Below are 12,118 nucleotides of genomic sequence, written 5' to 3' on the forward strand. Positions count from 1 at the left end.
AACTGGAGACATTTAGTGTGTTTGTCTAAGATGTAAATTAACTCTAGGAAAAATTAACTCTGAAATAAACTTAAGTGACATTGCCATGAACTCGAGACCTCAACCAGTAACTTTCAATGTATTGAACCAAATACACCGCATCACCATAATTAATATTTAAACAAAAAATTTTATCCTATTAAAAAATACAGTTTTCATGATAGCCAAAATTTACTTTCTTTTTTTATATCATGTATCCAACTTACATCGATTAATCCAAGAACTAAGGTGACTTTTGACGAGACATTGCGTAAACTCGGTTCCTTAATTAACTTTTAAATGGTGTCGCACAAACTCGAACCATAAACCTTTAGTGTGTTAGACGATGTGATAATCAACTACACCACAACACCAAGCTTAGTATTTAAATAATATTTTTCATCCAGTTAAAAAATTCCTTAGCTTGTACTTACGTGTAGGGCAGAGTATTTAGTTAAAACCGAATCGAACTGAATTAATCGAAATCGAACCGAATCAAATTTTTTTGACCTAACCAAATTGACAGAATTTTCAAATAAAAATCAAACTAATAAAATATCGATTAATTTAATTCGATCAAAAACTGAATTAACCAAAATAACTAAATTTTTTAAAGTATTATGGAAGATTTACAAATTAAATAAGGATTTATAAGTTCACTTACTTAGAAATTTATCCATTATTTTTTTATTTTTATTAATTTAATTTAACCAAATAAAAAATTTTAAAATCAAAATCGAACTAAATTAACTATTTTTTAAAAAAATAAAATTTTGAAATAATCAAACAAAATTTTTAAATTCAGTCTGTTTGTTTAATTTAATCAAATTTTTCTCACTCCTAATTAAGTGAATACGAAAGCATCTTACTATTACATTGAGGGGCTAAAATTTACTTTATTTTTTTATATCAGGTATCCAACTTATATCGATTAATTCAAGAAGTGAGGTAACTTTTGATGTGGCATCTTAATGTCACTAATTGTTCAAACGTGCATTATGCATGTGTGTTTAAATCCTAATTACTTAGAAAAAGTAGCATATAAAAAAACGTAAATTTTATTTTGTTTCTTAACTTACTTAAGGGGCGTTTGATTTAGAAATTTTTTTCTATTTTTTATTTTTCATTTTCTATTTTCTATTTTTCTATTTTTTGATCTAGTTTTTAGAAAATAAAAAATGTGTTTGGTATGATATAGTATTTTTTATTTTCTAGAAAAGAAAACTGAAAAATGTGTTTAGTTTGTTAATATGAAAAATTATAAATAAAATAGTTTTTTTAATAAAAAGACTATCTTATTCATGGAAAAGGAAAAACCTTGCATGAAGAGCAGAAAGAAATTCAAGAATAAATATTACTGCTTTCCAAACTCACACCCAGCAAACATCTCCAAAATAAAAGCATAATTAGCATGCAAGACACATGTCCGTAGAAATCCAAAACATAATAAGTAAACTGAAATCCATTTCAAAACCTTGGCACCCAAGACATATGTTGTCTGTACAAATCCAAATCAAACTTAGCATATTTGGCACAAACTCAGGCATATAACAAAATTCAACTTCAAAATAAAACTTAGAAACAAAAACAACCAATCATAACAATCATTCATAACAGAATCAAGAGCCACAAAAGGCTGAAACCAAATATTAGCTAATTATGGATGATGCTCTACAAAATCATTCCACATATGGCTTGCAATTTCATCACGTACAAGTCCCATCTGAGCTATTTGGCTTGGATCAATTGGAATCGGCTCTTGATCACCAACATCATTTTCAACTCCAGACATGAGCATTTCATCAAAAGAGTATTCCATAAATAAATTATCCATTGCATGATGCCGATGTATGAAATTATGCACCGCACAACGTGCAACTGAAATTAATCTTTGCTTAGTAATTGGATAGTTTGATATATCTTTTAAAATTCAAAACCTTACTTTGAGCACCCCAATGCATCGCTCTATAATATTATGACATGTGCTATGCCTATAATTGAATAACTCTTCCTTCCCCCTTGATCTGCCTTAGCGTCGATAATCTCTCAAGTGATAGCGTCGACCTCGATACGGAGCGAGAAACCCCAGCATATTTGGGTAACTAGAATCAACCAGATAAAATTGGTCTGTGATAGTATTTTCATATTAATAATGTAAAACACAAACTCAAATGAATATACATAGAGAGTTTTTTCTATTACTTACAACCTCAAGGTTTAGGAAAAATATTTTCATGCCTTGTTAATGCGTCTATAAATACCTTGGAATCATTTGTTGTCCCCTCTCAGCTCGTATACACAAATGTAAAAAATATATCGAAGTCACATGCAAGCATCACATTTTGCGTAACAATAACCTTTCTACCACGAAAAGATATCTGAATTGATGTCGATACCCATACTGATACGTAAGGCCCATCGATAGCTCCCAAACAATTCTAAAAATACACAATATCTTAGTAAGGATATATTGTTCGGTTCCAGCCGCTTAAGTTGGGATCAAATCTGTTCTCTTCCTTCTCTTCGTTGCCTTCTTCTCCCTATCCTCTCTTTGTCTCTCTCTCCGTGGAGGAGAGGAGGGAGGAGGTGTTCATGTTCGGTTCTGGTGCTCAGGTTGTTTTTTTTCTTTAATCTGTAGGCATTTCCTTATGCCTCAATGAACAATAAATTTAAATCCCATCAATTATTTACTATGTACACGGGGGAGCAAAACTATGTCACTGTAAAGTCATTGCAACCTATGTTGAAGGGCTTCTCCTGGCGTCGGCGGATCTCATGGCCGACGCCTTCTTCAACTCCTCTCTTTCATTTTCAATCAACGTATTTGGATTCCTAGTTCTATGCTTCCCGTCGTCTCCTCCTCTACCAGCAGCCGGTGCCACTACCTTCCAACTCTGAACCTCGTTCAATAGCTCCTCCACCACTTTCCTTAGCGCCACATTCTCCGCCTGCATGGACTCCAACTCTCTCCTCACCGACGAACTTCTCTTCGATGATTCAATGTCCTATTCTTCACTGGTATGACCACTTGCATGACGTCGTCTCTGGAGAAAAAACCGTTCGATTTCTTCTCGAAGTGATTCTCCACAATTGGCGCCTCGAATCCGTCACCATTCGGGGTTAGCTTGGTCGGGATGGCGGCAACTGTCGCAGAAGTGATATATGGTCTTTTTAACGGCGAAGTCTCCGATCTGAGGTTTGAAGCACACAGAGAAGACTGGGCCCCGGGGCAAGTGAGGAGGCCGAACTCGATGGCCATGGAAAAGGGGACTCCTCTATCGGGGGGAGTCGAAGGCGCCAAGGCCAATCTTGAGGACAAGGGTGAAAGTTCATGCGATGTTACTATAGCTCCGTTTCGAATTCGCGTTTTCTATTTGCCAGTTGCAGTTTCCATTTTCCAAGTCTATTTTCTTTGAAAATGATTTCTCATTTTCTAGAGAATGAGATTGGAAAATATAAAGCAAACAATAATTTTTAGGAAATAAGAAAATAAAAATAAAAAAAGATCAAACCAAACGCTACCTTATTTTTGTATATAAATTAACTTTAAAAAACCCTAAAGTGCGAACTTGAAAGGAGATAGATTCTTAACTTACTTGTTTTTGTATGCAAATTAACTTTAAAAAAATATTTAAGTGGCGTCGCCCGGACTCGAACCGGAGACCTTCAGTGTGTTAGACTGACGTGATAACCAACTACACCACAACACCAAACTTAATAATTAAACAAAATTTTTCATCCTATTGAAAAATACAGTTTCTATGATTGAGTATATAATTATGTGTAGGGTTGAGTATTCGGTTAAAATCTAACTGAACCGAATTAATCGAAATCGAATCGACTTAAATTTTTTTGAGTCAACTGAACCGATCAAATTTTTAAATAAAAATTGAATAAATAAAATATTGATTAATTCAGTCAAAAATTAAATTAACCGAAATAACTAAATTTTTTATGGAAGATTTACCAATTAAATAAGGATTTATAAGTTCACTTACTTAGAAATTTATCAATTATTTTTTTAATTTTGATTAAATTGATTTAATCGAATAAGAAATTTTAAAATAGAAACCGAACTAAATTAACTAATTTTTTAGAAAAAATTTAAAATTTTGAAATAACCGAATTAAATTTTTATATTCGATCTGTTTGTTCGGTTTAACCGAACTTTTACTCATCCCCTAATTACATGAATACGGAAGCATCTCATCATTGCATTGGGGGCTAAAATTTAGTTTATTTTTTTATATTAGGTATCCAACATACATCGATTAATCCAAGAAGTGAGATGACTTTTGACACGGTACCTTAACGTTACTAATTGTTCAATCATGCTACATGCATGCGTTTTAAATTTTGATTATTTAGAAAAAGTATAATACAAAAAAATTTAAATTTTGTTTTATTCCTTAACTTACTTATTTTTATCTGTTTAAGATATAAATTAACTTAAAAAGAAAACCTAAAGGGGCGTGGCCCGAACTTCAACCGAAGACCTTCAGTGCGTTAGACTGACATGATAACCAACTACACCGTGACACTAAACTTAATATTTGGATAAAATTTTTCATCCTATTGAAAAATACAATTTCCATGATCATCTAATTATATATAGGGTTGAGTATTCAGTTAAAACCGAACTGAACCGAATTAACTGAAATAGAACCGAATTAATGAATTTTTTATAGCCAATTGAACTGATCAAAATTGAAATAAAAACTGAATAAACTAAACTGATAAAATATCAGTTAATTTAGTTTGAATTAATCGAAATAACTAAAATTTTTAAATATTATAGAAGATTTACTAATTAAATAAGAATTTATAAGTTCACTTACTTAGAAATTTATCGATTATTTTTTTATTTTTATTAATTCAGTTTAACCAAATCAAAAATTTTAATATCTTAAAACCGAACCAAATTAACTATTTTTAAAAAAAATTAAATTCTAAAATATTCGAACTGAATTTTTAAATTCAATCAGTCCGGTTGATTTGTTCAATTAATTGAACTTTTATTCACCTTTAGATCCAAGTGATCAATATTTGAATCAACAAGAGCTTTCATTACAAACATACAAATATATAAATATTTTCTTTAATGCTTTCGCGAGTGTAGTCCGGTAGTAAAGTACTCAAAGAAATAATAAAAATAAATAAATTTTGAATTTTATATCAGATGAATATTTTAAAAATTGATTTCTAAATATATATATATAAGTTAGTATAAGTTATATTTCAAATTTAATCACAGTAGTACAATGAAATCGGACACTTAAATTATTTAAAAGAAAAGAAAAAACCCTTCCCATTGAGAGCATCAAGTTGGGCAGGTTCCATCTGTTTTTCAAAAGGCACTGCCGCTCCCCATTGCATGTGTGTGAACAATAAACAATGAGGATGGGCAGAGGCAAGATTCCCTAGCCATCCATCATTAAGGCAAGGCACCCAAACCGAGTTTATGGCTTAAATCCAAGCACCTACGACCTGCATGGCACCTACCTCAGCTCCTCGTGCCATTCTCCTTGATCGGCCAAAAAGACACAAGAATCCTGAAACTTACGGTGCCCAGAAAACCTACAGAAGGATGAAGTAAAGAGTTTTGTTGTATTTGTCAGTGGAGGCCCTTCGAAGAACAGCGAGAACAGTGGCCGTTTGTGCCTTCGGACTGCTCGCCATGGAATTGCAGCATCCAAGTGACAGGCAGCTCTGGATAACCCACGCTGTTCATCATTGTCAGGCTTTTGCACCAGTTGACAACGAGGTGCAGCAGTCTCACACAAAACCCTCCTTATCCACTCCAACAAATGGCCTGAGAACACATCAAATCGCGTCATTATTGCCGTCGCATCACCTCACACAGAACTGCAACCACTGCCAAGTTCTGCTCCTGCACTGTCCTTTTCTTTTCTCCTCTGCTCGGCTCGGCGTTTGATGGCCTTATGCTTTCTTTATGTAAAATGCTTTGAGCCCTGAAAACTCAGGTTCCTTTAGGTGCAGACTGATTGATGGAGAGTAATAGAAGCTGCTCCACTGTGACTTTAAAAACATTGACAATGATTTGATCTCTATAATAATCTGAAAGAAGGCAGATACTGTGGAGCTTTAAAGCCCTAAAACAGGGATCAACCTTTGAATCTATTACAGCAGCAGGCGGAGCTCTGCAGTCTGCACTGTGATGGGAAAATGAAAGAAAGCTCAATTTATGAACAGTCACCATTTCTGTTTCATTCCGCACATAAAGAAAGTGCCACAGTCTCATCTTTAGAAAATAGCTTGTGTCTCAGCCTAAATCAATAGTACAGCGAGTGACAAATAAGTATCACTGCTGACCTTTCTCACTGATTGTGCATTGTTGTATGGTCCAAACAAGTATAGTTTTCTTCTTTGTTTTTTTTGAACTCACTGAATTGTTCATAAAGGAGTCGTCCACAAAGAAAAACTTCACTGTTCAAATAATTTATAAAGCAGTTCAAATTAAGATGACTTGTAGAAAAGGTACAACAAAGTTCAAATTTATCTTTAGTTATAGTCTGAATTGCTTGCATGTCTCTAGTTGAGCTCCACTGCTAAGAATTTCAAGCCCGCAATATTAACGAGCCCAAAGCCACCAGTCAACAGCCTCTGGGCTGACTCAGTTGATAAGAAATAACTCTAGTTTTTTAATCCGAATAGCCAAAATAAACATAATTTTTTTGATTGCACTTGTTTATCTATTGTAATTTTTTTGATTGCACTTGTTGTTGACCGTGTTTGCCGATCACCAGAGTACTCATTGTTGCCAAAAATAGTATACAGTCACTAGAGAAGGCATCTCACTGGTTGCTTGCGGTTGGTTGTTGGGTTAGCTGTAGGAGTTCGACATCAGAAGCTTGTGAAGCTTCTAGAGATTGTTCCATCTTCGCTGGAAATGTTTTGGCCATATGCCCCAAATTGGCGATCAAACGTTGACCACCAAAAACTACACCAGGAATATGATTGTCGATGATAATTAGAAAACCTCGAAAATTTATCGCGACAAACGTTGTTGCACGTTTTGATTATTAGGATTTTTTTTCTCAAATCGATCATTGCCGATCATTAGCTAGTACCGAAGACGGTGACACAATTCGTGGTTTTGGAAGTTGTCCAAACGAAAGCTTGGTGTAGATCACTAGTAGAGGCAGAACTTCGACAAGGACCGTTCGATTGATGTCATTCTCGCTAAGCGTCATACTCTAGGTACGCGTAGAACATTTATTATTTTAAAAAATTTTAAATTACAGTCATGTATTGTACCTGTTGTATTTTGTATGCGTGTGTTGTGAGTGCTGTAATAATTAGATTTAATTATTATTTTATTTTTACTACGCATGATTCTGATATGTGTAAACACGGGCAACACACCAGGTCGATCCCAACACAACCTGCTCAACAACCTTGCCTTCTTGTTCGAAAGCCTCCTCTTAGCCTCTCGGCTCGACAATTTTGGAGGTCTTTGCTTGGCCACCCGCTCGACAGCTCCCTACTTAGCTCAACATCTCAACCTCCTTGCTCGGCCTGTCGGCACTCAGTAGCTCGAGCCACTCAGCAGCTCAACCCACTCGAGTCACTCGACAGCTCAACCCACTCAGGTCACTCAAGCTACTCGACAACTTGCCTACTCAAGCAACTCGACTCACTCAACAGCTAAGCCCACTTGGCCCACTCGATCGACAACTCAACTCACTCAGGCAACTCTGCAACTCAACCACTTTGGTCAATAGGTAGCTCGACCTTCCCTACCAACTTAGCCTTCCTTGGCAACTAAGGATGACAATTTCCTTCAAACTCGATGGAGGATCTGATATATAACCAAAATGGAGGAAAGTATAGAGGAATTTTTTTGGACTTGATTAAATAATTGGATAATCGGGTTTGAGAATTTTTGTATTCGGGTACTAAGGTGGGTCTTATAAAATCCTACCCATTCCCAACCCGAATACTTGATTAAAAAATATATATATAATTAAAGAAAAAATAAAAAAAATAAATCTGATCTTTTCCTTCTTGACTTCTCCCCTCGTAACCATTATTTTTTAGATATAATGTTAATGCTAATATGCTTTTGTTGAATGATGGTAGTTGGATGGAATGAAGAAAAGTATTAGTATAGAGGATATTTGATCCTCTGATGGGTATAAGGATGAGGATTGATATCCGATCCTCTGATGGGTATGAGGATGGGGATGAAAGTTTAATACCTGATGGGAATGAGGATGAAGATAAATATAATAAATGAGGATGAGGATGGAGGATATGGAGTCCGATCCAAACTCAACCCATTGTCATCCCTATTGGCAACTTAGCAAATCCAATAGCTAAACCTTCTTGGTAGCTCGGTCATTCTAGCAGCTCAAGCCACTCAAGTCACTAGGTAGCTCGACCTTCCCTAAAAACTTAGCCTTCCTTGCCAGCTACGCCAATCCAACAACTCGACCTTCCTGGCAACTCAGCCATACCAGGCAACTCGGGCCACTTGAGCCAATCGGTAGCTCACACCACTTGGGCTAGGTAGCTCGACCCACTCGGGTTACTCAACAACTCGACTCACTTGGGCAACTCGATAACTCGACCAATTGGGTCACTAGGCAGCTTGGTCTTCCCTGATAGCTTAGCCTTCTTTAGTAGCTCAGCCATACCAGATAGTTCAACTTCCTTGGCAACTCAGCCTACCCAATAACTCGGTAGCACGTCAAGCCTATTTCAACTGACTAGATAAGTCAGAATTTAAATTATGCAATTTTATTATCTCCAACACAATATCTACTACAAACTCTTGGCATACGAAAGTCCAAATGATTTTGATAGATGAGAAGTCTCAAAAAAGTGAACTTCTCGTAGATGGAAGTTCAAGCGGCCTTGAAAGATGAGAAATCTAATAGGGAAGAACTTGTAAAAGATGGAAATCCAAGTGGTCTTGATAGATGAAAAGTATTGGAAGAGTGAAAACCTAGTAGAATAAGAGTTCAAGTGGTATTGACAAATAAAAAATCTCAAAGGAGTGAACTTTTAGCAAGTGGAAGTCCAAAAGGATCTTGAAAGACAAGAAGTCTTGGGGATGGAACTCATGCCATCTTCATCGAATGATAACAGTTTGGAATCAATTTTTGAGTCAACTGTTAACACAACAGTCAGCTGTCAGCATACTAGAATTGATTGTCTATGCAAAAATCACCATGAATAGGGTTTTGAGATCAATAGAATAATCTATTATTTAGAGCATTCAAATTGACTGTTGGTTGATAGGCTCACTTTATAAATAAAAAGTAAATCCACTTTGAAAATAAAAACATCAATACCACGTCTATTAATTTTTGTGTGCCAATTGCTTCCATACTTCTTCTTTCTTTTAGGTTTATTTACTTTACCCTTGTAGTTTCTCTTGTACTTTATTTTATATCATGCAATATATATTGTTTTAAATAAATGATTTCGAGGAGTAACTCATCTAATGAGCCATATAGACCATGGAATAACAAATTGAGAATTATATATTAAAAGTATAAATTTAAGAAAAAAAATGGTTTCTTTGTGAATTGTAAATTGTCCCACTTAATATTAAATGGGTAATAACAGTTCTCAAGGACATGAGAACTTGCTTAGTGGTGTCATTCCTTGATTCAAGGCTTCCACTAGTAACTATACCTTGTCCCCCATTAGCTACTATATATCACACCCAACTCAACAGAAATAAATACATCTTTCATTCCTAGCCAACTCAAGATTTGCCTAAACTTTTTTGATGCATCTCTGTAGAAAGATTCAACACCTTTTCTTCTTCTTCACTACTAATTGCAGTGTAAAATTAGGAAGGGAATTGGCCTGTTGACCACTTAATTGGATGATCATTGGCCACCCTATATACCTTTTGCATAATTTGATCACCTGAGGTGCTTGATAAAGCTGTAAAGATCTCATGCCCTTTGACTAATGTATAACTCAACTAATTGATGTCGATGTGCTTTGGCTTTCGAATCCTCCAGCAATATCCCCAGCTAGCACCATTCACAAGAGTGATCACACCATTAATTAGCAAGCTAAGGCACACTGGCATCAACTGAGATAATCCCCCACTCAGTTTTCCCTCATTTTCTTTCTCTTTCTGAAACAATGAATGATTTTCTATTGAGAAAGAAGAACCATATCTTTTAGGCTTGTTGCCCTTTGCCAATGGATTGCCGCCCCCACAAGCTTATGGTCATGGCTATATGAAAGTTGGCTACCACTACAAGTGCTTGGGGACGAAGTTTAGTTGTAGAAATCACATAATTTATTTCTTCTTGATAAACATCATTAACCCACGAGAAGGTTTTATTCTGCCCGATTGATTTTTTTTTAATTTTTAAAAATACCCTTTATATTTTAAATATTGTTTAAGAGTCATCGTATTTTTTGGATTTATTTGGCAATGGGAATTTAGAACTAATTAAGTTATCTGCACGGTAAGAAAATCAATATCTTTTTATTGATAGAAATCACACAATTTATTTCTAAACATCATTAACCCACGAGAAGGTTATATTTCGCCCGTTTGATTTTTTATTTTTAAAAATATTCTTAGATTTTAAAAATACTCTTTAGGAGTCATCATATTTTTAAAATTTATTCGATGAATTAAATATAAAATCAGACATCAACTCATAAAAACTGAATATATAATAAAAAGCAAAATGCCGAACAATTTGTCGATCGAACAACTGTTCAGATCTTATCAAGCAAACAAACAACTCAAAGAGCAAGACAATTAATCAGTTATTAATCACCAAACAAACATCATAACGACGTTCTTAATTAGTAATTTAAGAACCGCATCGTGCAAACCTGCATGAGTACTTCATTTGTTAATCCTCCTGCAGTTCTTCCTGATCTCTCCTCTGTCCCCAGTCAGCGGCGCGATGTTGCCCATCCTCACCATCGACTCGGCGAACTGGTGGAAGAACGCCGCGTTGCTCCTCGCGAACTTCCGCACCAGCTGCGCGGTGGCGGCGCCGCCCGTGAAAAGGACCTCGTCGGAGCTGAGGAGGCCCTTGTTCGCCACCAGGTTCTTGAAGTACTGGTTGTCGAACCTGAACTGGGTGACCGGGTCCAGGGCGAAGAGCGTTTGGTCGCCGCCCGACCTCGGGCAGCGGCGCCGCAAGCCGGCGGCGTACGCCGGATCGAGGGTGGAGTCCGGCCGGCTGTCGCCCGTCTGGTTGTACAGCCTCTGCCGGAAGCTGGTGCACGACGCATCTCCGATCGTGTGGCTACCTACAGCCATCGTCAACACCCAAGTAACTATTTTCAAGATGAAAACAATTGTTAAACACGAGAGAATTCTTTCAACCAGAGAGCGCGACGAGATCGACGAGGTCGAGGCCTTTGAGCTTGAACTTGGTGATGATGGTTCGCAGGGTGTTATTGGGAGCCGGAATGTTGTTGTTAGAACCCTTGATGCTTGCTCCCAACGAGTCCCTCCTCCCTAATGGAACCACCCAACTCGGCCCGCCAGCCTTTTTTTCCCCCAGAAAACAAAAAACGTATACATTAAATGGAATTCAAGAAATTTATTTGATATCCAAATCGAATCAAACTCGATTCACCGAGACAGTAGCATCCCTCGAGGCGAGCGCTAAGATGTCGGCGCAGGAGACCGTGCCTGGGCATTCCTTTTCCACTGCAAGTTTGATCTCATCGACGACCTCAAATCCTCTCGCGGAGTTGCGGTTCGGTTTCGACCTTTTCTCGCTGATTATGCTCCCGCTGCTGTCCAGCAAATTCGACGCGTCACACCCCTGCCAAACGAGCTCGCAAACGAATGATCATGCATGCGCAGACCACGGCGACAAGAAAATTTGAGCTGACCGAATCAAACCTTAACGAAGCAGTCATGGAAGTGAAGGCGGAGCAGCGAAGCGGCTATTCGAGCCTCTTTCGCTACGGCTTGGGCGACGACTGCCTGGACGATGGCTGGGCTTTCGGGCACGATCGGTCGTAGAACTGCGGGCGCAGCGACTGACCTGCAGCGAACGAGCAGAGGAGGAGACACACAGCGAGGAGGGAGGAGACGGTCAGGGAAGCCACCGCAAGTGCCATGTCGTTG

The 12,118-nt window shown here is 37.1% G+C and overlaps 1 protein-coding gene and 1 non-coding gene across 2 annotated transcripts; both read right to left on the bottom strand.

Annotated features, from left to right (window-relative positions):
• Positions 1-3,654: 3,654 nt before the first annotated feature.
• On the bottom strand, positions 3,655-3,728 carry TRNAV-AAC (transfer RNA valine (anticodon AAC)). The gene has a single exon. It is a non-coding gene; the product is annotated as a tRNA-Val (tRNA).
• Positions 3,729-10,873: 7,145 nt separating this feature from the next.
• On the bottom strand, positions 10,874-12,111 carry LOC141845228 (peroxidase 72-like). The gene is given in 5 exon segments (XM_074733289.1): positions 10,874-11,286; positions 11,363-11,528; positions 11,619-11,810; positions 11,891-11,985; positions 11,988-12,111. Coding segments are annotated over 5 exon segments (990 nt in total).
• Positions 12,112-12,118: the final 7 nt, after the last annotated feature.

The sequence above is a fragment of the Curcuma longa genome, chromosome 14 (genome assembly GCF_044706935.1).
Source record: "Curcuma longa cultivar G26 ecotype Majalengka, Jawa Barat chromosome 14, ITB_CL_G26_1.1, whole genome shotgun sequence".
In the NCBI taxonomy this organism is placed as follows: Eukaryota; Viridiplantae; Streptophyta; class Magnoliopsida; order Zingiberales; family Zingiberaceae; genus Curcuma; species Curcuma longa.